Here is a 26,163-nt window from a genome sequence, read left to right as displayed (position 1 = left end):
TAGAACTACACAGGAAAAAAACCAAAAGGCATCATGAATGAATTCTACCAAACATTTTCATAAATATTAATAGCAGTTCTTTAAATTCTTCCAAAGAATAGAAGAGGAACAAGGGGCACCTGGATGGCTAGTTGGTTAAGCACCTTACTCTTGGTTTTGGCTCAGGTCATGATCCTAGGGTCCTGAGATCGAGTCCCATGTAGGGCTCAGAGCTCAACATGGAATCTTCTTGTCCCTCTCCCTCTGCTCCTCCTCTCCCCTGCTTTCTCATAAATAATCAAATAATATCTTTTCTTAAAAAAGAAGAACAAATACTTCCTGGCTCATTCTTTTTTTTTAGAAGATTTTTTATTTATTTGACAGAGAGAGAGATCACAAGCAGGCAGAAGTAGGCAGAGAGGTAGGCAGAGAGAGATGGGGAAGGAGGCTCCCTGCTGAGCAAAGAGCCCAATGTGGGGCTCAATCCCAGGACCCCAAGATCATGACCTGAGCCAAAGGCAGAGGCTTAACCCACTGAGCCACCCAGGCACCACTTCCTGGCTCATTCTGAGGGCAATATTACCCTGATATCCAAAACAAAAGACATGACCAGAAAAGAAAACTATAGACCACTATCTTTTATGAATATAAACACAAAAATACTCAATGGAATACCAGAAAACCAAATTAAGCAATATATAAAAGGAATTATACACCATCATCAAGTTGGTTTAACATCTGAAAATCAATAAATGTCATATATATTAGGTTGTACAGGTTGCCATGACAAAGTATCACAGACTGGGTGAGTTAAACAACAGAAATTTACTTTCTTGTAATTCTGAGAGCTAGAATTCAAGATCAATGTAGCACCAGTGTTAATATCTTTCAAGGCTTCTCTCCTTGGCTTGTAAATGGCCATCTCCTCACTGTGACTTCACATGGTCTTCCCTCTGTATGTGTTGTTGAACTAATTTCCCTTACTTTTTTAAGATTTATTTATTTTAGAGACAGAGGGTGTGAGCAGAGGCAGAGGTCTAATTTCCTCTTCTTAAAAGGACATCAGTCATATTGCATTAAGATTCACCTTAATGACTTCATTTTAACTCAGTTACTTCTTTTTTAAAATTTTTATTTATTTATTTGACAGAGAAAAACACAGCAAGAGAGGGAACACAAGCAGATGGAGTGGGAGAGGGAGAAGTAGGCTTCCCGCTGAGCAGGGAACCTGATATGGGGCTTGATCCCAGGACCCTAGGATGGTGCTTGAGCCAAAGGCAGATGCCCAACAACTGAGCCACCCAGGCAAGCCTACGTCAATTACTTCTTAAAAAATGGTCACAATCGCCAAACTGTGGAAAGAGCCAAGATGCCCTTCAACAGATGAATGTATAAAGAAGATGTGGTCCATATATACTATGGAGTATTATGACTCCATCAGAAAGGATGAATACCCAACTTTTCTATCAGCATGGATGAGACTGGAAGAGACTATGCCGAGTGAAATAAGTCAAGCAGAGAGAGTCAGTTATCATATGGTTTCACTTACTTGGGGAGCATAAGGAATAACACGGAGGACATTAGGAGAAGGAAAGGAAAAATGAATTGGGGGAAATCAGAGGGGGAGATGAACCATGACAGACTGTGGACTCTGAGAAGCAAACTGAGGGTTTTGGAGGGGAGGAAGGTGGGGGAATAGGTGAGCCTGGTGGTGGGTTAAGGAGGGCACGTATTGCATGGAACACTCAGTGTGGTACATAAACAATGAATCTTGGAACACTGAAAAAATGGAATAAATTTTAAAAATATATATCTCCAAATATAATTCCAAATATATTCTGAGGTACTTGGGTTCAGACATCAACACATGAATTTTGGGGGGACACAATTCAGCCCATAGTGATATATCAATTGATTAAAATACAAACACCACATGATCATTTAAATACATGCAGAAAAATCGTTTAGCAAAATCCAACACCATTTCATAATAAAATCAACCATCAAACTAGGAAGAGAAGGGAATTTCCTTATCCTGATAGGGGCATTCATGAGATAGAGTGGAAAATTGAAGAGGAAGACAATGAAGCCAAATTTGGTTCTTTGAAAAGATCAAGAAAACTGACAAAACCTTAGCTATATTGACGAAGAGAAAAAGCCACAAGACTAAAATTAGTAAAACCAGAAATTAAAGAGGGGTCATTTTCATGGACCTACTGAAAGGTAATACTATAGTTATAGGTGAAAACCAGCGTGCTTTTGCCTAAGGTCAGCGACAAGTCAGGAAAGTTTTCTCTAACCACTTCTATTCAAAATTGTGCTAACAATAACATAGAGGCTCTAGCTAGCCCAATTCAAAGCCAAGATCAAAGACACTCAGATGGAATGGATAGGAAGATTAAAACTATCTCCATTTAGAGATGACCTGTCCTTGTATATTGAAAATCCTAAAGAATCCACTAAAAACTGCAAAACAAATAAATGACATCAGAAAGGTTATAGGATAAAAGATTAATATTAAAACCCATCAATTATGTTTTATACACTAACTATTGTAAAAATGAACCAATAAAAAATGAAATGAAAAATCTATTAAAAAATGTTTTTAAAAAAGGGGGCATCTGGGTGGCTCCGTGGGTTAAAGCCTCTGACTTCGGCTCAGGTCATGATCCCAGGGTCCTGGAATTAAGCCCCAGGTCGTGCTCTCTGCTCAGCAGGGAGCCTGCTTCCCTTCCTCTCACTCTGCCTGACTCTCAGCCTACTTGTGATCTCTGTCAAATAAACAAATAAAATCTTTTTTAAAAAAGAAAATATTAAGGAATAAATTTAGCAAAAGAAATATAAAATGTGTACTCTGGAAACTCCAAAACATTGTTGAAAGGAATTAAAGAAGGGGCACCTGAGTGGCTCAGTTGGTTAAGCATCTGTCTTCAGCTCAGGTCATGATCCCAGGGTCCTGGGATCCAAGCGCTTTGGGCTCCCTGCTCTGTAAGAAATCTGCTACTCCCTCTCCTTCTGCTGTACTCCCTGCTTATTCTCTCTGTGTCAAATAAGCAAGTAAAATCTTTAAAGACAAGTAATTAATTAATTAAATTAAAAAGAAGGGAATTAAATAACATCTAAATGGGGAAAATCCTATGTTCATGGATCAGAAGACTTTACACTGTTAAAATGGAAATACTGTCTAAATGGGTCTACAACATACTCCCTATCAAAAGTAAGCTGGTGGGGCGCCTAGGTGGCTCAGTGGCTTAGAGCCTCTGCTTTCGGCTCAGGTCATGATCCCAGGGTCCTGGGATCGAGCCCCACATCGGGCTCTCTGCTCAGCGGGGAGCTTGCTTCCTCCTCTCTCTCTGCCTACCTCTCTACCTACTTGTGATCTCTGTCTGTCAAATAAATAAATAAAATCTTAAAAAAAAAAAAAGTAAGCTGGTTTCCTTGAAGAAACTGACAAACCGATCCTAAAATGCATATGGAAATGCAGGTCACCCAGAAGAGCCAAGAAAATCTTGAGAAAAAGAACAAAGTTGGAGAATGAATAATTTCTAAAACTTGCCTCAAAAGTATAATAACGAAGAGAGTGTGGTACTGGGATAAGGACAGACATGTAAACCAATGGAATAGAAATGGGAATCCAGAAATGAACTCCCACATTTATTGATCAACTGATTTTCTTTTCTTTCTTATTTTTAAAGATTTCACTTTTAAGTAATTTCTATACCCAACATGGGGCTTGAACTCACAACCTAGAGATCAAGAGTCTTGTGCCCTACCGACAGGAAGGCATTCCTTGATCAACTGAATTCCAACAACGGTTCCCCAACATTTCAACAGGGAAAGAATAGTTCTTTTCAATAAATGGTGCCAGGATAACTGGATATCCACTTGCAGAAGTATGAAGGTGGACCACTACCTCACACCATCTACAAAAATTAACTCAGAGTGTATCAAAATGATGCCAGCAAAATAACAGAATAGGAATTCCCAGCCCTTATTCTCCCACAAAAATACAATTAGCAACAATATACAGACCAAAATTCCTTTATGAGGATTCTAGAGTCCAGTTACAAAGCTGGAGTACCCCCAGGTGAACACAAGGCTGAAATAGCTATGCTGAAACAAGTACAAAGAATAAATTTTACTTGGCTCACATCAGCCCTGCACCAACGTTGACCCACCTCAGCACCAAGAAAGAATACCCTGGCTTGCCACTGGCCCTTCCAGAGGAAAGAAAAGAGCACAGCATGTGTCCAATGTATCAACTTCTCAGAAGGCTGCCTTAAAGGACTAATTTCTATATTGCCCCAATCAGAGAACTGATCGAACTGGCATAGTTTGGTTGCCTGAAGGCTATGGAGAACAAAAGAAAATACCAAGGGGACAGCTTTCTCCTTCTGGAAGGAGGGAGAAAAGTGAGGATGTGTCCAGACTTTTGGGATTTTGGAAAGCTGCCTAAGAAACTGGTATCTGTTTTATCTGACTCGGGTTGCTGACAGGAAACCAGCACACTCTGGATGCCTAGTGACCACTGAGAACAAGGGACAACTATTGCTATAGAACATAGAAAACTAAAATGCTGCAGATAGACACTAGAGGGAGCAACAAAGAGCATTTTAAATTGCCCAGTCCAAAAAAAAAAAAAAAAAAAAAAAATCCCCAGTCAAAAGAAGTGCTATAGGAAAGAAACTGGGGGTTGCTGGAGGGGAGGTGGGGGGGGGATAGGGTAACTGGATAATGAGCCTTAAGGAGAACACGTGATGTAATGAGCACTGGGTATTTTATGCAACTGAGGAATCACTAAATTCTATTCGTGTAATAATGCACTATATGTTAACTAAATTGAATTTAAATTTTTTTAAAGATTTTATTTATTTATTTAACAGACAGAGATCACAAGTAGGCAGAGAGGCAGGCAGAGAGAGAGGGGAAAGCAGGCTCCCTGATGAGCAGAGAGCCCGACGAGGGGGATGCGGGGCTCGATCCCAGGACACTGAGATCATCACCTGAGCTGAAGGCAGAGGTTTAACCCACTGAGCCACCCAGGCGCCCCTGAATTTAAATTTTAAAAATTTTTTTCAAGGAGCTAAAAAAAATTGTGAAAAGGAATGAAGAAAATCTATGGAATATACAGGACTTATTGGACAACTTTATTTTAAAAATTTTTTTTAATTTTACTTGTTTATTTGACAGAGAAAGAGATAGAGAGAGCACAAGCAGGGAGAAGCAGGGTCTCCACTGAGCAGGGAGCCTGATATGGGGCTTGATCCCAGGATCCTGGGATCATGAGCTGAGCTGAAGACAGATGCTTAACTGACTGAACCACCCATGGGCCCCGGAGACACCTTTAAAAGAAATTATCACTGGAATCTCAGAAGAAGAGAGAAAGGGGTAGAAAGCTTATTTAAGGAAATAATGAGAGAGAAATTCTCGGACATGGGGAAAGATTTTGAAATCCAAGTTCATGAAGCTAATAGGTCACCCCAAAATGTCACTCCAAAACAATCTTCTCTGTGACAAATTATAATAAAACTATATAAGATTAAAGGCAAAGAGAATTTTAAGAGCAACAAGAGAGAACAATTTCTCTCTTAGAAGTGAACCCCCATTAGGCTATCACCAGAAACATTGCAAGCCAGGAGAGAATGGGGTGATGTAATTCAGTCCTGAAATAAAAATAAACCACTGACCAAGAAAACATTATGCAGCAAAGTTATCCTTCAGAAATGAAAGTGAGATAAAGACTTTCCCAAATAAGCAAAAGCTTGGGGAGTTCATCACCATTAGACCTGCCTTACAAGAAATGCTGAAAGGAGTTCTTCAAACTGAAATGAAACGATGATAACTAGTAACATAAAAATATATGAAAACATACCATATGTTGGTAAAAGTAAGTATAGAGTCAGATTAACAATACCCAATATTGTAATATAGTGGTGTGATAACCACCATACTCTAAGGGTTAAAGAACAAATATATTAAAAATAGAAATCGTTATAATTTTGTTAATGGATACACCCTATAAAAAGACATAAATTATGACAATAGAAACATAAAATAGGGAGGAGTAAAAGAGTAGAGTTTTGCATGTGATGAAATCCAACTTACTGGGGTGCCTGGGTGGCTTAGTTGGTTAAGTGTCTGCGTTCAGCTCAGGTCATGATCTAGTGTCCTGGGATAGAGCCCCATATCAGGTCCCCAGTTTGACAAGGAATCTGCTTCTCACTCTCCGTCTGCCCCTCATACCGCTTATGCTCCCTTTTTCTCAAATAAATAAATAAAATCTTTATAAAAAAGCCAAGCTGTTGTCAGCTTAAAATAGGCTTATGTCTATAAGATGCTTCAATTAAAGTACAGGTAACCATAAAAAAAACTATAATAGACATAGAATAAAGAAAAGGAAATCAAAGATACACAAAAGATAAAGAAAAGGAAATCAATTCACAAAGGAAGATAGCAGGACAGTGGGGAAAAAAGGAACAGAGATACTATAAAACAGCCAGAAAACAATGGACATAGTAAGTCCTTACCTATTATTATTACTATTTTTTAGAAATTCTTTTTTAAAGATTTTATTTATTTATCAGATAGAGATCACAAGTAGGCAGAGAGGCAGGCAGAGAGAGAGAGAGGGAAGCAAGCTCCCTGCTGAGCAGAGAACCCGATGCGGGGCTTGATCCCAGGACACTGGGATCAAGACCTCAGCTGAAGGCAGAGGCTTTAATCCACTGAGCCACCCAAGCGCCCCTTTACCTATTATTATTTTAAATGAAAATGGATTAAATTCTCCAATCAAAGGCATAGAGCAGCTGAATGGATTAAAAACAAGATCCAACTATATGCCGCCTCCAGCAGTTTCAAGGACACACACAGGTTTAAAATGAAGAGAAGGAAAAAGATATTCCATGCAAATGGAAACAAAAAGAGAGAGTGGGAATAGCTATACTTGTATCGGATAAAACTGACTTTAAGTAAAAAACTGTAACAGGAGACAAAGAAGGTCATTACATGGTGAGAAAGGGGTCAAGTCATCAAGAAGATGTAACAATTTTTATGCATCTACCCAACATCAGAGCACAGAAATATATAAAGCAAATAATAGCACATCTGAAGGGAGTAATAGACATCACAGGAATAACAGGGGACTTCAAACCCCAGTTTCATCAGTGGATAGATCACCCACACAGATACTAAATAAGAAAACACTGAACTTTATCTCTACTTTAGACCAAATGGACCTAGCAGACATGTACAGAACATACCCACCAACTTCAGCAGAATACACATTCTTCTCAAGAGCACATGGAACCTTGTCCAGGATATATCATGTGCTAGGTCACAAAATAAGTCTCAGCAAACTTTAAAAGACTCAAATCATACAGAGTAGCTTTTCTGACCACAATCATATGAAACTAGAAGTTGATAACTGGAGGAAAACTAGACAATTCAAAAATATGTGGAAATTAAATAACACACTCCTTTAAAAAAAATAACACATTCCTAAAAAACTGTGGGCCAAAGATGAAATCAAAGGGAAATAATATTTTGAAACAAATGAAAATGAAAACACAATGTACCAAAACTCATAGGATGCTGCAAAAGCAGGGCTAAGAGGGAAATTTATAGCAATAAATAACTACATTAAAAGAAATAATTTGGGGGCACCTGGTGACACAGTCAGTTGTATCAGACTCTTGGTTTCCACTCAGGTCATGATCTCAGGGTCGTGAGATGGAGAAGGCTCTGTGCTGAGCGGAGTCTGTTTAAGACTCTTGCTGCCCTTCCCCCCAGCTCTCCCAGGCTCTCCTTCTCTTGCTCTAAAATAAATAAATCTTTAAAAAGAAAAAGAAAACAGGGCACCTGGGTAGCTCAGTCAGTTAAGTGTCTGTCTTTCGCTCAGGTTGTGACCCCAAGGTTCTGGAATGGACCCCCACATTGGGCAACCTGCCCAGTGGGAAGTCTGCTTCTCCCTCTCCCTTTGTCCCTCCTCCCCTGCTTGTGCCTGCTCTCTCTCTTTCTCTCTCAAGTAAATAAATGAAATATTTTTTTTAAAAAAGAAGAAAGAAAAAGAAAAACTATGTCACTTATGTGGAACCTAAAAAGAAAAAACTAAAAGATACAGAGAACACACTGGTGTTTGCCATTTGCAGTGGATGGGAGTAGGCAAATGGTTGAAGTTGGGCAAAAGTACAAACATCTGATTATAAAATAAATAATACACAGAATAGTTACTATTTTTAATAATACTGAATTGCATATTTGAAGGTCACTAAAAGAGTAAATCTGAAGAGTTCTCATTACAAGAAAAAAATTTTATAACAATGTACGGTAATAAGTATTAACTAGACTTATTGTGGTGATCATTTCCCAATATATACAAATGTCAAATAATTACATTGTACATCTGAAATGAATATAATGTTATATGTCAATTATATTTCAATTTTTCAAATAAACTTAAATTAGAAATAAATGTTTCCTAATTTAATTATTGGATGATCCATATAAAAATTAAATCTTCCTGGGGCGCCTGGGTGGCTCAGTGGGTTAAGCCGCTGCCTTCGGCTCAGGTCATGATCTCAGGGTCCTGGGATCGAGTCCCGCATCGGGCTCTCTGCTCAGCAGGGAGCCTGCTTCCCTTCCCCTCTCTCTGCCTGCCTCTCTGTCTACTTGTGATCTCTCTCTCTGTCAAATAAATAAATAAATAAAATCTTTAAAAAAAAAATTAAATCTTCCTAAAAAAAATTAGCATCTTCCTAACTAAACATGGAGACTATAAAATCCATAAAAGAAAAATATAGAAAAATTAATATAGAATTATGAAAAACATTTTTATCTGGCAAAATATCTATAAACACATCAATGTAAATTGTATAGGAGGAAAAAATATTTGTGAAATAGGTAGAAGATAACAGTTAATATCTATATTTTACAAAGAACTTTCCCTAACTGAAAAACAAAAAAAAAAAAACTTTTCAAGTTTTTAATGGACAAAGTAATTTACTTGACAAATCAAAGAGAACCAAATACAAATGACAATATGCTCAAATTCACTGGTGGTATGTGGAATTAAAATTAAAGTAACAATGAGATATAAAACCACGACTGATTTTAGAGACAAGAAAGGGTGCTCATAACTTGTTGGTGGCAATTAAAAGTACTTGAACAGTACTCTAGCAACACATTTTAAAATTAAAATTATTAATACACTTTGATGTGTCCATTCCACATCTGAAAGTGAATTTCACGGAAATAAAAGCACCAATATTTTAGGAATATGTAAATAATAGTACAGCATGGCTTATGAGGGCTAAAGAACACTTGAAATGCAGGGTTCGTCAACAGGTGAATAACTGAATATATCAGTGATTCACTCTGCATTACGGGGGACTAGACAGCTATTAAAAATATCAGATTTGGGGGCACCTGGGTGGCTCAGTGGGTTAAAGCCTCTGCCTTCGGCTCAGGTTATGATCCCAGAGTCCTGGGATCGAGCCCCGCATCGGGCTCTCTACTCAGTGGGGAGCCTGCTTCCTCCTCTCTCTCTCTGCCTGCCCCTCCGCCTACTTGTGATCTCTCTCTCTGTGTCAAATAAAAATCTAAAAAATATATATATATATATCAGATTTGTAGGGATTTCCAAAGACATTGGTGACTAAAAAATATAAAGTGCATTATCTGTCCTAATAAACTCTCTAAAACAAACAACAAAAAAATCTAAAAGACGTACACATGTGTGGAGCTATTAAGTGATTGCAAATAAATGTGTGCAAAGAAAATCACAAGCTTCCTTTGTACTGGATACCTGACGGGAATGGTGAGATGACCAGAAGGAAATGAGGAGGGACCAAATCAAAGGAGTTTTTTTTTTTTAAGAAACAAAAATGAACTGGGGCACCTGGGTGGCTCAGTCGTCTGGGTATCTGTCTTTGCTCCTTCATGATCCCAGGGCCCTGCGATGGAGCCCTGCATTTGGTTCCTTGTTTGGGGGTGGGGGGTGCCTCTCCCTTTCCCTCTGTGCTCTCTCTCTCTCAAGTAAATAAAGTGTTTTTTAAAATGAACTTTTAAAGGGCATTTTTTGTAATAAAAGGTTATGTGGTCTTTAAAACAAAACACATAGGGGCGCCTGGGTGGCTCAGTGGGTTAAGCCTCTGCCTTCAGCTCAGGTCTTGATCTTAGGGTCCTCAGATCGAGACCCGCACAGGCTCTCTGCTCAGCGGGGAGCCTGCTTCCCCCTCTCTCTCTGCCTGCCTCTCTGTCTACTTGTGATCTCACTCTCTGTCAAATAAATAAATAAAATCTTTTAAAAAATAAATAAAACACATATGTGGTATATCAATAAATTTTTAAAATAAAGACATTCATTTAAAAATTTTTAAATTTTAAAATAAATAAATAAATAAATAATTTTAAATTTTTTAATGTTTTAATCAGGGGCGCCCGGGTGGCTCAGTTGGGTGGGCGGCTGCCTTCAGCTCGGGTCATGATTCTGGGGTCCTGGGATCGGGCTGCATCGGGCTCCCTGCTCAGCAGGGAGCGTGCTTATCACTCTCCCCCTCTCCCTGCTGCTCTGCTTACTTGTGCTCTCTCTCTAGCTCTCTGTCAAATAAATAAATAAAATATTTAAAAAAAAATTCTAATTAGCCTTGGGGCGCCTGGGTGGCTCAGTGGGTTAATAAGCCTCTGCCTTCAGCTCGGGTCATGATCTCGGGGTCCTGGGATCGAGTCCCGCATAGGGCTCTCTGCTTGGCAGGGAGCCTGCTTTCTCCTCTCTCTCTCTGTCTGCCTCTCTGCCTACTTGTGATCTCTCTCTCTCTGTCAAATAAATAAATAAAATATTTAAAAAATTCTAATTAGCCTTATTAAAACAAACCTTTCTGAACGCTCAAGTATTCATAATGTATGGTTTCTTGTAAATGTGCACATAGGAAATAAATACTTACAAACTAAGAAAAACCTTACAAATGATTAGCATTACGGGTAATTTACTGTGGCTTTTACTTAACGATTTCAACAAGGCGCTGGGGGCGGGGAGCAGAGAGAGGGAGAGAGAATCTTTAAGCAGGCTCAACGCCTAGAGCTAGCCCCACCTGAGACTCAATCTCCCGACCCTGAGATCAGAACCTGAGCAGAAATGGAGTTCGAAGCTTAACCAACTGAGCCACCCCAGGAGCCCCAATCGGAACAATAACTCAATCCATAATGTCAATAACACTCATTAAATACCATGACGACAAGCAAAATTAAAGAATAATGTTACAACTGAGAATGAAGAACCTTAAACGATAAAGCTGTGAGTTAGGCTAAAAGAGTAAGGCAATTTCTAATACGAACTCACCTCTTTCAAATGTTCTATGTCTGGTTCTCTTTCAACGGTTTCCTCCGTAGAACTCAGACCAGGTGGAAGGCTGGGACTGAAGGCCATGAGGTCAGTCTTGGGCGCGCCCTCCCCAGAGCACACCCTCTGCCGCCTCTGCTGCGAGTACGACCAGCTCCCCACCGCGCTGGAGCACACGAGCGTGGGCTTCCCAGGCCCGCACGCGCCCTCCCTGGGCGGGGCCGAGCACCGCAGCGCCGTGTACAGCAGCAGCGTGAGCACCAGCAGGCTGGACACCGCGCAGATGGCGACGATCAGGTACACGTTGACGTCCACCAGCGCCGTCTCGGCGCCAGCGGCGCCCGCCAACACCCGCGACGACGCCTTTGGCGCCTGGCCGCTCTCCACCAGCGACAGCAGCACGGTGGCCGTGGCCGTCAGCGCCGGCTCGCCGTGGTCCTTGACCAGCACCAGCAGGCGCTGGCGCGGCGGGTCCGCCTCGTCCAGGGGGCGCGTCGTGCTGATCTCGCCCGTGTACAGCGCCACGCGGAACGGGCTGCGCGCGCCCCCCGCCGCCGGCTGCAGCTCGAACGACAGCCACGCGTTGTAGCCGGAATCCGCGTCCACCGCGCGCACCTTCGCCACCACGTGGCCCGCGCCCACCGACCGCGACACCAGCTCGCTCAGCGCGCCGCCCCCGCCGCCCGCGCCGGGCCGCGGCAGCAGCGCGGGCGCGTTGTCGTTCTCGTCCAGCACGAACACCTGCAGCGTCACGTTGCTGCCCAGCGGAGGCACGCCCGCGTCGCGCGCGCTCACTTGGAACTGCAGCAGCTCCAGCTCCTCGTGGTCCAGCGGCTGCAGCGCGTACACCTTGCCGCTCTCCGCGTGCACCGACACGTAGCTCGACAGCGCGCGCTCGCCCACGCGCCGCTCCACCAGCGAGTAGGACACCAGCGCGTTCTCCTGCGCGTCCGCGTCCCGCGCCGACACCGTGAAGATGTGGCAGCCGGGCGGGTTGTTCTCCTTCACGAACGCCGTGTACTCGGGCTGCGCGAACGCCGGCGCGTTGTCGTTCACGTCCGCCACTTCCACGGACACGCTGGCCGTGGCGGAGAGCGGAGGCGAGCCTGCGTCCCGTGCGGTCACTACTAGAGCATAGTTCGACACGCTCTCTCGATCCAAAACGCTGTCCAGCACCAGCGAATAGTAGTTCTTGAAGGTGGACACCAGCTTGAAGGGGACACGGGGTGTTAGTGAGCAGGTCACCTGCCCGTTGACTCCAGAGTCACGGTCAGACACGCTGATCAGGGCGATGACGGTGGCCACCTGAGCATCCTCTCGCACCGGAAGTGACAGAGAAGTTATGGTAATTTCTGGGGTATTATCATTTATATCTAGTATTTCCACGAAAACGGTACAGTGACCTGCCATTGGAATATTCCCCTTGTCTGTTGCTTCCACCGATATTTCATACAACTTCTTTTCTTCGAAATCTAGTTTACCTCTTGTTCTAATTTCCCCACTGTTGGGGTTTATGATAAATGCATATAACACCGCAGGCGATACAGGCCTTCTAAATGAGTAGATTATGTCTCCATTCGTACCATCATCAAGATCCGTGGCATTCAGCTTGATCACTAATGTTCCATTAAATGCGTTCTCTAATACTGTCACTTTATAAATATATTGGTCAAATTCTGGGGCATTGTCGTTCACATCCAGAATTGTAATCAGCAACTGAACTGTGCCGGTGAGCTCCGGTTTACCCCCATCAGTGGCTGTCAATACTAAGTTATGCTCCTGAATTTGCTCTCTGTCCAATGATTTCCTCAATACAAGTGACAACGAAGACGTCTGTTCACGATTGTTCTGTGTGTCCAAAGCGAAATACTCGTTGGGATACACTCGGTAGGTCAAGGCCGAGTTTACTCCAATATCTGCATCGGATGCGCCATCTAGTGGAAACCGAGTTTCTGGGGGTCTAGATTCTGCAATGATTATCCTTTTCTTACTTTCAGGAAACACAGGCGGATTGTCATTAATATCCTTCACCTCCACCTCCACATGGAAAACCTGCAACGGCTTGTTCACGATCACTTCCAGGTGAATGCTGCACTCCAGACTCCGCCCGCACAGCTCCTCCCGATCAATCCGAGAATTCACAAACAAAATGCCATTCTGCAGATTTACCTCCAGAAGGTCCCCGTGGCCTTTGGACGCCACGCGGAACAGGCGTGGCACCAGCTCCGCCAGCTCCAGCCCCAAATCCTGGGCGATGCGGCCCACGAAGGTGCCGTGTTTGGCCTCCTCCAGGACTGAGTAGTGAACCTGGCCGCTCCCAGTCTTCCAGGCTGCGAGGAGCAGAAGCAACAGCAGCAGACTCGGGGTTCCAGGGCCTCCTCGCCAGAACAGCATGGTACACTCAAAAGGATTCAAAGGTAATCTGAAGTATAAGTTATACCTTACCGCAAACTGACTCTCGCGGGCTTCTGAGGGGCGGATTCAACAGAGGTTTTCCACTATCTGCCAAATTTTCTGCAGGAAGGAGGAAGCGGAGGCACGTTCTTCTCGGAAATGTTCTCAGTGAAGAGCGACACCATGTGCATGAAGGTGTAACTGTAGAAATGATTAGGTCTTCACATTTTCCATTGATGGGTTTTGTTTTGTTTTGTTTCATTTCGTGAGGTTTTTCACTGCAAATACGTATTGAAGATTAAATGTCTTTCTTTCCAGAAACAGTAAGTCGCTATATTCTGCCCTGTATAGGATGCTAGTTGAGAATTGTTTGAATTCCATTTTTCCACAAATATATTTTGCAAGTGTAAAACTTTCATGCAGAATTTTTTTTAAAAGACTTTAAGAATCTCCCCACCCAATGTGGGGCTTGAACTCACAACCCTGAGATCAAGAGTCACATGCTCTGCTGAAGGAGCCAGCCAGGATCTCCCATGCAGAATTTTAAAAGAGGAATATTCGATATTCACTTTTGGAAGCCAGTCTCCAGTTCTGCCTAACTTTGGTGGTTTCAGTTGGGAATGTCTTTTTCCTGTAATATTTATTTAGAACTGTTCACACAATGGCCATTAAGTCCAAATGGAAACATAATCAATTATAAGAATAATGGTGATCGTGGAAAATATTAAGTGATATACCAGCTGTGTAAATAAACCATACGTATAAATTTCCCCAATTGTGAAATGTGGATAAAATATTTTTATTTAAACAAAGTGTCCTATCAATGTGTATGAGTTTGTGTGTGAGCATGTGCATAAACACAATAATTTAGATCATTAAGATATAACAACACTTTAAAATTTTCTTTGCGTAAAAGATGCCAAGAACTAGCATCCTACAAATCTGATGGAATTTGAATTAATACCAATAGGTTAAGCTTCACTCTTCTCCTCCCCATCCCTGGGAAAACCTTTACTATCATTTCAATTGACTCTGATTTTCCAAACATCAACAGGTAGGCAAAGATGTTAACACATCTTTAGCAAAAAAGAAAAGAAGGGAATATTACTTCTACCTATTGCTACAACTATCTTTACCAAGTCACAAAGTTCCAGGCAAAACAGAGTACACTCCAATAATTATCTTGCTTGTCCTATGCACAATTCTCCATGAAACAATAGTTCATTTCTGTGTCTTTGCTCATCTCTGAAAATTTGAGTAGAGTATCTGATATTCTCTTACCTCCATCCTTCTCTCCTGTTACATTACTTTCATTAACATGACTTTACTCCTATCGCTGAACAGTCCCTGGATTATTTGTAGTTGTTCTTGTCTATCAAGCTCTACCTTGTTTTCCTTTCCACTCCACCTAACCTAGACTTCAGAGTCAACTATGTGAAATATGTCAGATACCCCGAAAGCACTCACCTACTTCTATTACTCCTCTAACATTTTCTTTAGCTTCCAACACACAGCCTAACCTTTCATCCCTCTTACTTAGCTTCTCCATTTAGGGATGTTACTTCACCATGATCACGATATTCTCTACAAGTTTACTCTCACATTTGATTTGGGCTTGCAAATGAATTCCTAATTAACTCTTTCCTCCTGCATACAGAGATTCTTCTGTATTTCCTTCTCAAATTCCCAACCTCATTCCCACCATGTTGTTCTCAGATAACTTATACCGAGAGATAAGTAATCACATATGACTTCAATGTCTCTTTTTTTGTATCAACATTTTTCTTTCTCTACTAAGGAAAAATGATCCCTACTTTTAAAGTCAACCTTATGCTCTTAAAATATTATTCTCTCTTCTATCCTCTTCCATATTTTTCATCTTTTTTCCTGTTTTCTTTTTAAGTAGGCTCCACCCAGAACTCACGACCCTAAGATCAAGACTCTGAGATCAAGACCCAAACTGAGATCCAGTCAGACGCTTAACTGACTGAGCCATCCAGATGCCCCCATATTTTTCATCTCCATCTGCATCCTTTTTTAAAAGATTTTATTTATTTATTTATTTGACAGAGCACGAGCAGGAAGGGAGGCTGATAGAGAATGAGAAGCAGGCATCCAGCGGAGCACGGAGCCCAACAATGACAACGACTACAACTGCAAAAGTTGATCCCAAAACCCTGGGATCATGACCTGAGTGGAAGGGAGCCGCTTAAGGACTGAGCCACCCAGGCGCCCCTCATTTTCATCTTCATTCTTTCTTCTTTTCCCCTTTTTTTCATCTTCATTCTTTTTTTTTTAAAGATTTTATTTATTTATTTGACAGAATGAAAGAGATCACAAGTAGGCAGAGCAGCAGACAGGGGGGCGGGGAAGCAGTCTCCCCGCTGAGCAGAGAGCCCGATGCGGGACCTGAGCCAAAGGCAGAGGCTTAACCCACTGAGCCACCCAGGTGCCCCATCTTCATTCTTAATCAACCTGTCACATCTTCAGTATCTTTTTTTTTACTTGCTTCTTTTCCTCACACTACAAAAACACTCATGTGTCCATATATATGTATATACACACATATATATTTTACATATACACATGCCCATACATATGTACACACATTATACACACACATTTAAATTTGCTACTTCTTGTGGGAAAAGCAAGTTCTGTTTAACCCTTCTCTCTACCTTAAACTTCTAACAGTTACTTGATGTATTGTACTTGGAGTTTTATTTCTGCTATCTGTTGTACAGCCTACTTATGATTTTAAGCCTATTATAGTGGATTGAATAGTGACTCCCCTAAAAGATATGCTCACGTCTTAATCCCTGGAACCCATGAGTATTACTTTCTGTGGCAAATGACATGATTAAGTTTAGGGTCCTATATATGTATTCAAAAAATTATTGATTGAAGGAGTTTAGCCTGGATTACCCAGGTGGGCCCTAAAGTACTATCACATGTATGCTTATTAAAAAAACATATGGAAAAGAAGATATGCAGAAAAGGAGGCAATATGACCAGGGAGATAGAGATTGGAATGGTGTAGCCACAAAGCCAAGAATGCTGATAGCCATCAGAAGGTGCAAGAGACAACAGATTTTCCCTTCGAGCTTCAGAGGGTACCGCCCTGGCAATACTTGGATTTTGGATTTCTGGTCCACCAAAATTGTGAGAGAACAAAATTTTGTTATCTTAAGCCACCCAGGTTTTGGTACTTTGCTACAGCGATCGCAAGAATGAACATACATATTTCACCTCAATTCTTTACTTGGACACGTTGTTCTCATTTTTTAATCTGTCTTTTCTGATTTTATCCTTTCATAGATTTTTTCCCATAAGGGACTTACTCCCAAATCTAGATCTATAATCTATCCCTGAGCTCCTGACCTGTATTTCTAATCACAATGGCATTCTCTTAGCATTGCAAGAATAACATTTTCTTAAATGTTTCTATTTGCTAGCTGGACAAACATACACAAAGTGTTTCTTCAACTGTATTCTACATTTTGGTTAATGGCAATCTCATCCTCCTAGATGACCAAACAAAAATGTTGGTATCATCTTGTGTTTCTGTATTTCTCTTATCATTTGTAATGAATCATTCATTATTAAGTTGCTTCTAATATGCTAATGCCTTTTGTACATGTTTCTTTTGATCTATTTTGACTGTCATGATTTGTCTCCATTACTTGATACCTAGAAAATTCTGAAAAATTCCTTACTAGATTTCTTACCTGCAGAATCTCCCCTGTTCCACCCTTCAAGTACACAGTCACTAGAGCAAACTCTGCCCATTTATTCATACTAATCTCTCCATCAGTAAAACTTTCCAGTTAAAAAGTTACCTATCTTTCAAGGCACTCTTCGATAAAACATGCCTAATCTCTGGAACCCACCCCCACTTCTACCTTGCAGGGAACAACCTAGGTGGTTTATTTCAATACTATATATGTATTTAAAAATTATTGATTGGGGGGGTGCCTGGGTGGCTCAGTCAGTTAAGCATCTGCCTTCAGCTCAGGTCATGATCTCAGAGTCCTGGGATCGAGTTCTGCATTGAGCTCCCTGCTCAGCAGAGAGTCTGCTTCTCCCTCTCCATCTGTGTCTGCCCCTCACTCATGCTTGTTCTTTCTCTCTCTCTCTCTCTCAAATAAATAAATAAATAAAATCTTTTAAAAATTACTGATTGAACATATGCTATATGTCATATTCCAAAACTAAAGATATTTGAGACAGTAGTAGGCAAAGGCAGGAAAGTTTAATTCCTTCACTACTAGCTTGAAGGATTTAAGACTTTAGTCTCTAGTCATAGAAGCCTCTGGATATTTTTGTGGAAAAAAAATTACAAGATCTGAAGTAAGCTAAATGCATTTTAGAAGACTCAGCTGGGGGGTACCAGGGTGGTTCAGTTAGTTAAGTGTCTGAGTCTTGGTTTCAACTCCAGTCATGGTCTCATGGGTGGTGGGATTGACACCCACAGGCTCTGGGCGCAGCAGAGAATCTGCTTGAGATTCTCTCCCTCTGCCCCTCCCCCACTTGTGCACATGCACTCTCCCACTCTCTCTCAAATAAATCTTAAAAAATAAATAAAAGAGGGGCGCCTGGGTGGCTCAGTGGGTTAAGCCGCTGCCTTCGGCTCAGGTCATGATCCCAGGTCCTGGGTTCGAGCCCCGCATCGGGCTTTCTGCTCGGCGGGGAGCCTGCTTCCTCCTCTCTCTCTGCCTGCCTCTCTGCCTACTTGTGATTTCTCTCTGTCAAATAAATAAATAAAATCTTTTAAAAAAATAATAAAATAAATAAATAAATAAATAAATAAAAGATTTAACTGATAATAGTCTCAGAGCAGTAGTGCACCATAATGGGTTTGGGATCCTCTGAAACTGAGTTTGGGCTACTTCTCACTCTCTATTTGTGGCTTAAGCTTCAGGTTCCTCACCAGCAAAGTGACTATGATAAATAATGTACTTGCACCATAAGGCTGGGTTCTTTTTCTAAGGGTTTTATTATCAAGTAATCTCTGCACCCAAGGTGGGGCTCCAAACTCAAGACCCTGAGATCAAGAGTTGCATACTCCACCCACTGAGCCAGCTAAGTGCCCCAGGACTGATTAGATAACTAGATGAAATGATGCAATTAGAGATCATAGCATAGGCTCTACAAAATAACAGGGGATCAGTAAGTATTACTATATTTTACTGAATTCAGAAAGTCATTAATTCTAAGATGTACCATTACTTATGTGCTACCAAGAAAGAAAAACAGCCAATAAAGTTATTATAAACCATTAATTACAAGATGCATCCTGATTCAGGAGCATATTATAATAATTTTAATATAATTATTTAATATAATATTTTAAATATGCAATTACTTCATTATATTTTATGTAAAGAAGGATAGTACAGTAAGTAGCCAATCTCACTTAAAGAAGGCAATCTGTGTGAACAATAACAAAATTATTCCTTAGAATTAACAACATAATTATTATTGTTATTATAATATCTGAAGGACATTTGTGCTGAAATTAAAATGGTATTCAGGAGGATATTTTAGAAGCTTATGTATATAAGGAATGGTAAAAGAATCCAATTAATGGTATCTGAAAATTATTTGTACTACTCTTGCAAATATTCTCTGAACATGAAATTATAAAATATCATAAAAAATAAACTTGAGTTTTCAAACACGTATGCAGTTTTTACTCTTTTTTTTACAGATTTTTTTTAAATTTTATTTTTTATAAACATATATTTTTATCCCCAGGGGTACAGGTCTGTGGCAGTTTTTACTCTTACATACTAATGTTTCTCAAGGCCAATAATACAGGAAAAATGATAGAATTAGGAAGTTTAAAATGTGGTGATCCAAAACTAGTATTTCACCTATGTATCTCACTAATACATGAAACTTCAAGTGAATTTTCAAATGCAAGTTTCAAATGAACATGAAATACACAAAAATTTCAAAATGAGAGAATGATCATACCACGGATGATATTCCCTGGTTAAAAGATAACACGAAGACAAAAGAGAGGATGTATTTACACCCTAACAAAGAGTTATTAAAGAAAACAAATATACTTAAATTACATTAATGACTTACTTCACTGGAAGGGTTTAAACAATCTTCTGACTGTGGAAGGCTGGGACTGAAGGCCATGAGGTCAGTCTTGGGCGCGCCCTCCCCAGAGCACACCCTCTGCCGCCTCTGCTGCGAGTACGACCAGCTCCCCACCGCGCTGGAGCACACGAGCGTGGGCTTCCCAGGCCCGCACGCGCCCTCCCTGGGCGGGGCCGAGCACCGCAGCGCCGTGTACAGCAGCAGCGTGAGCACCAGCAGGCTGGACACCGCGCAGATGGCGACGATCAGGTACACGTTGACGTCCACCAGCGCCGTCTCGGCGCCAGCGGCGCCCGCCAACACCCGCGACGACGCCTTTGGCGCCTGGCCGCTCTCCACCAGCGACAGCAGCACGGTGGCCGTGGCCGTCAGCGCCGGCTCGCCGTGGTCCTTGACCAGCACCAGCAGGCGCTGGCGCGGCGGGTCCGCCTCGTCCAGGGGGCGCGTCGTGCTGATCTCGCCCGTGTACAGCGCCACGCGGAACGGGCTGCGCGCGCCCCCCGCCGCCGGCTGCAGCTCGAACGACAGCCACGCGTTGTAGCCGGAATCCGCGTCCACCGCGCGCACCTTCGCCACCACGTGGCCCGCGCCCACCGACCGCGACACCAGCTCGCTCAGCGCGCCGCCCCCGCCGCCCGCGCCGGGCCGCGGCAGCAGCGCGGGCGCGTTGTCGTTCTCGTCCAGCACGAACACCTGCAGCGTCACGTTGCTGCCCAGCGGAGGCACGCCCGCGTCGCGCGCGCTCACTTGGAACTGCAGCAGCTCCAGCTCCTCGTGGTCCAGCGGCTGCAGCGCGTACACCTTGCCGCTCTCCGCGTGCACCGACACGTAGCTCGACAGCGCGCGCTCGCCCACGCGCCGCTCCACCAGCGAGTAGGACACCAGCGCGTTCTCCTGCGCGTCCGCGTCCCGCGCCGACACCGTGAAGATGTGGCAGCCGGGCGGGTTGTTCTCCTTCACGAACACCGTGTACTCGGGCTGCGCGAACGCCGGCGCGTTGTCGTTCACGTCCGCCACTTCCACGGACACGCTGGCCGTGGCGGAGAGCGGAGGCGAGCCTGCGTCCCGTGCTGTCACCACCAGCTCATAGTTCGACACGCTCTCGCGATCCAAGGCGCTGTCCAGCACCAGCGAATAGTAGTTCTTGAAGGTGGACACCAGCGTGAAGGGAACGTGGGGTGTTAATGAGCAGGTCACCTGCCCATTGGCACCAGAGTCACGGTCGGACACGCTGATCAGGGCGATGACGGTGCCCACCTGAGCATCCTCTCGCACTGGGAGCGACAGCGAAGTGATCATTACCTCAGGGGTATTGTCATTCAGATCCAGAACTTCCACTAGGACTGTACAATGACCTGCCATGGAAGGAATCCCTTTATCGATGGCGTTAACTTGAATTTCATACTCATTATTGTCTTCGAAATCCAATTTCCCGTAAATTCTGATTTCACCTGTTTCTGGATTTATTGAAAACATGCATTTCTCACTCACTGGCAAAATCAGTCTGATTCCATAGGAAATTTCTCTATTCACCCCTTCGTCTGGATCAGAAGCGTTTAGTTGAATCACTCTCGTGCCGTTTGGGATATTTTCAAACAGCACTACTTTATAGCCAGGCTTATCAAACTCTGGAGCGTTATCATTCACATCCAAAATGCTTATTTTAATCTGAACAGATCCTGTTAGCTCGGGCTTACCCCCATCCTGGGAGGTCAGCAATATATTAAGTTCTGGAGTTTCCTCTCTATCCAAAGACTTCCGTAGAACTAGTTCAGGCAATATACTTTTGTCGTTTTTCGTTATTATTTTAAGAGTAAAATACTCATTTAGACCTAACCTATAGGTCAGAAGAGAGTTTACACCGATATCCGCATCGGAAGCGCCCTCTAGAGGAAAATGAGAATCCAACGGGGCAGATTCAGAAATCAGTACCTTTTGCTCTTCTTCTCTGAACACCGGTGGGTTATCGTTAATGTCCTTCACCTCCACCTCCACATGGAAAACCTGTAGCGGCCTGTCCACGATCACCTCCAGGTGGATGCTGCACTCCGCGCTCCGCCCGCACAGCTCCTCCCGGTCGATCCGAGAATTCACAAACAAAATGCCATTCTGCAGATTTACCTCCAGAAGGTCCCGGTGTCCTTTGGACGCCACCCGGAACAGGCGTGGCACCAGCTCCGCCAGCTCCAGCCCTAGGTCTTGCGCGATGCGGCCCACGAAGGTGCCGTGTTTGGCCTCTTCCGGGACCGAGTAGTGGACCTGGCAGCTCCCAGGTTCCCCCGCTGCAAGGAGCAGAAGCGACATCAGCAGTCGCGGGGCTCCTGGGCCTCCTCTCCAGGAAAACACCATTGTAGTTAACAAGATCTCCGAGGTGGGACTGTTGGTTTTAAGGGATCGCTCACCTGCGAACCTTTGTGAGCAATCTCCCTTCCTGTAGGTGTAGATATAGTTAAATTTACCCAGCATTCCGGTCAATATGGAGTCGATCCTATTCGGTCAGTGGTTGGAATCTGGGCTCGGAGACAAAATTTTTCCTTTTCACCTTCTGAGTGTACAGCGACATCATGTGACTGATTATGTAAGTACAAGACAGATCGTCAGGTTCTTTTTGGTTTAGCCACTTCCCGGGACACATTAAATTTTTTGACCTTTGGATGTTTTCATGGATTTTTTGTAAATGCTTATTTTTTTAATGTATAAGATATTAGTAACAAAGCACAGTCATTTCTATTATACTGCAGTTTTTAAAATATTCTGCTTCAAAGTCTATCATAATCATTGAAATACAGAATGTCAGAAGCAACTCTTTGCCTATCATGGAGAATAAAATAAAGAATAATATACATCACCCTTGGCCTTATTTTGCTTACAATTCTCACTTGTAATGACTTTTATCTTTCACAAGCACTTCATTGTAAGACTTTAGGAGAAACCTAAGAACTCCTGCACTTAGTAAAGAAAGAAAGAAAGAAAGAAAGAAACTAAAGTATTTCTAGCTAAATATTTCATTCATATAAATTATTTTATTCATACTTCCGTTGGATATAAAAATTCATCATAAATATGGAACATGTCGTTTTTGGTTCCTTGATGCTCAAATGCGATGACTTTTCATACAACTGCTCTTATTCCCATAACATATTAAAATGAAGCTTGGGTATAGATCCTGTAAGGTTTCACTCTAGCAGGAGGAAAGCATTTTCATGTAATATGTTGAATCAAAGCTTCCAAATTTCACAGTATTCTAAAGTGGCTGTGGAGCCCTAATATGAAAAACATCTGTAAGATGTTTTGGAGCCCAGTCTAACTAAAATCAAATGAATATAAACTTCATAATGAATTTTTGGTTTCCCTTTAAATGTGCCCTTCAGGCCAGTTAGTAGTCACTCAAAATCTGCTTCTCTTCAGAAAATCAGAATGGAAAAAAAAAGAAAGAAAACTAAATCAGAATGGTGACTATGATGCAAGGGAGAATCAAAGGACTTTTTATAATTTTATTAATTAATTCAAGATCAGCTTTAAGGGAAAACAAAATACAGATAAGATTCCACAGCTAATGGTAAACAAATACAAAATTTATAAGCTCATTAAAATTCAAGTCAAAATCTTTAAACCAACAATTTGTCACCATTCCTCTTACATATAATAACGAAGGGAAGTAAGATAAGAAATCTTTATAAAACCAGAAAGTAATAATCAATAATCATTCCACAAGTAAAAGATAACTTAAATCAACTATAAAACTGGTTCTTAAGTAATCAAAAAAATTGAATGTTTATGCTGTTAGGCTATTTAAATTGTCTAATACCACTACCCTGCTCCTTCATTTTCTATCTTCCACTTTCAAAAAAAGTCAATGTACAGTGGTTGCTTAGAAACTTTATTGAAAAAGTATTGTGTTAGTTATGTAGTCCTCACACACTGTTAGACATAATTAAATTACTAAAGAGATAAGAACATCTAAAATTAGCTTAATACTTAAACAATTGAACTAGAAGATGGAAATTATATTAAAATTATAATTTTACACCATTGAATGTAATCCTGAAATTAAGAATAAGCAGGAAAGACACAAAATTTGTAGAAAATAGCCCATATAATTCGGAATTATCTAAAAATGTACATTGACTACTTGTATATTGTAAAAATAACAATTTGCAAAAATTTAACATGCACTTAAGATATTCCAATATCTTTATTAAATTTAGATGACACTGAGTCATTCCAAAAACTTCATCTGGAGATGGATAATGATGTGTCCCTTACCTAACATTCACATTAATACATTTACAGTTTCATAAGTGATATGATGGCTTAATCTTTCAAGTCTGAAACATTTTGTGCTTTAATTTGGTTGCCTACTACAGAATAAAGAAATTTTAGCCCCTAAAGCTAAAGCGGAGCATACACATATGAATTTTATCAAATTCTCAAAGAAATCAGTTACTCTGCCACTCTACATATACCTAAGGATCACTGATTAGAAGAATGACCTAAGGTAAATGACCTTTGGTAGAATCATCAGAAGTGATTATAGCACATGAAAAGAAAATCTCACAAACATCAGAGATAAAGCTTTTAAAGACAAGAAATTTAAATTGCCAGATGAGCAAAAATGATAATTTACATTTCACTTTAATACACTTAACATTTTCCTTTCTAGATGAATCCACAAAATGTAGGGCAGACTGCCAACCAGCATATATTGGAGATATTATAACGCATGTCTTCTAGATGCATCTTCTAGATGCATGTCTTCAGCAAGTTGGAAGACATGGTGGAGTGATATGAATAACTTTATTTGCCTAGTAAACTTTGTAAGCATAAATCTGGGAGTTCTATTTGACTATGTTGTAGATAAATCTGTACCCAGTACATGCAATAAAATAAATCGACAGAACTTTTAAGTTCTATTATTTCAATGAAACCACCAAACAATAATCCAAGACTGAATTTTTAACTGCAAATAATAAGAAAATAGGTTTTATCTTATCAGTTGAGGCATAACTAAAGATTACTTAATGGAAAATAAATGTATGACCCATGTTTAACTCTACAGAAAAAGGTAAATCTTTTCAGACTTAAAGAAGAGAGTGTTCAATCTTTGATACAAGCCTGAAGTGAGAAAAGTCAAGCTATCTAATAATGTGAAAATATTAAAGCAAAAGGTAGTGTTAAAAGACAAAGAGGACAAACAAATAGAAATAACCACGGGAATTATCTACAGTAGTGAGGTTTAGAGATGAAATAAGTGGTCTAAGCACATCACTGAAAATTATAAATTATATCTAATAAAGTGCTGATAGGAGAGTCATTTTTGCATCTTCCTTTACCATTTTCTACCAAAACATTTGGAGACGTAGGGAATTTATTGGCAAATATATATATATACGATTGATCGCATGATTAAAATTGGATTTTTTATCAGTTGGCATTTGACTAACAGAAATTGTTCTCTAAAACATTTATACTCGTTTAAAACATTAATACTCAAAATACAGAATATTCATTACGTTTTTCTATGAAATCAAGTGGATTTTTAAAAATTTAACACAGACTTCAAAATAAGAGGAATCTGTAGGACTCACCTGCCCAGAGTAATTTGATCCTGCCTCCTGCCTTTCCTCTCCAACTTCTTTATCCAGACCAGGTGGAAGGCTGGGGCTGAAGGCCATGAGGTCGGTCTTGGGCGCGCCCTCCCCAGAGCACACCCTCTGCCGCCTCTGCTGCGAGTACGACCAGCTCCCCACCGCGCTGGAGCACACGAGCGTGGGCTTCCCAGGCCCGCACGCGCCCTCCCTGGGCGGGGCCGAGCACCGCAGCGCCGTGTACAGCAGCAGCGTGAGCACCAGCAGGCTGGACACCGCGCAGATGGCGACGATCAGGTACACGTTGACGTCCACCAGCGCCGTCTCGGCGCCAGCGGCGCCCGCCAACACCCGCGACGACGCCTTTGGCGCCTGGCCGCTCTCCACCAGCGACAGCAGCACGGTGGCCGTGGCCGTCAGCGCCGGCTCGCCGTGGTCCTTGACCAGCACCAGCAGGCGCTGGCGCGGCGGGTCCGCCTCGTCCAGGGGGCGCGTCGTGCTGATCTCGCCCGTGTACAGCGCCACGCGGAACGGGCTGCGCGCGCCCCCCGCCGCCGGCTGCAGCTCGAACGACAGCCACGCGTTGTAGCCGGAATCCGCGTCCACCGCGCGCACCTTCGCCACCACGTGGCCCGCGCCCACCGACCGCGACACCAGCTCGCTCAGCGCGCCGCCCCCGCCGCCCGCGCCGGGCCGCGGCAGCAGCGCGGGCGCGTTGTCGTTCTCGTCCAGCACGAACACCTGCAGCGTCAC

General features: G+C 42.2%; 2 protein-coding genes across 3 annotated transcripts in view; both read right to left on the bottom strand.

Moving 5' to 3' along the window:
• Positions 1 to 13,798, bottom strand: part of LOC125099906 (protocadherin alpha-C2) — a 111,902-nt gene extending 98,104 nt beyond the window's left edge. For both annotated transcript variants that reach the window (XM_047729528.1, XM_047729529.1), the window contains exon 1: positions 11,315 to 13,798. In XM_047729528.1, coding sequence (XP_047585484.1) covers positions 11,315 to 13,708 — 2,394 coding nt within the window. In that variant the 5' untranslated portion in view covers positions 13,709 to 13,798. The remainder of the gene's footprint in view (positions 1 to 11,314) is intronic.
• Positions 13,799 to 19,792: 5,994 nt separating this feature from the next.
• Positions 19,793 to 22,289, bottom strand: LOC125099909 (protocadherin alpha-12-like). The gene has a single exon (XM_047729531.1). The coding sequence runs from the start codon at positions 22,286 to 22,288 to the stop codon at positions 19,793 to 19,795; it is 2,496 nt and encodes an 831-aa protein (XP_047585487.1). The 5' UTR covers position 22,289.
• Between the last annotated feature and the right edge of the window lie 3,874 nt (positions 22,290 to 26,163).

Source organism: Lutra lutra, chromosome 5, assembly GCF_902655055.1.
Source record: "Lutra lutra chromosome 5, mLutLut1.2, whole genome shotgun sequence".
NCBI classification, from domain to species: Eukaryota; Metazoa; Chordata; class Mammalia; order Carnivora; family Mustelidae; genus Lutra; species Lutra lutra.
Note: the sequence above shows the minus strand (reverse complement) of the source record. Positions and strands in the feature narration are given on the sequence as shown.

What these genes read in the sequence shown, in the direction of transcription:
- LOC125099909 (XM_047729531.1), bottom strand. Translation starts at nt 22,288, where the DNA reads ATGCTGGGTAAATTTAACTATATCTACACCTACAGGAAGGGAGATTGC.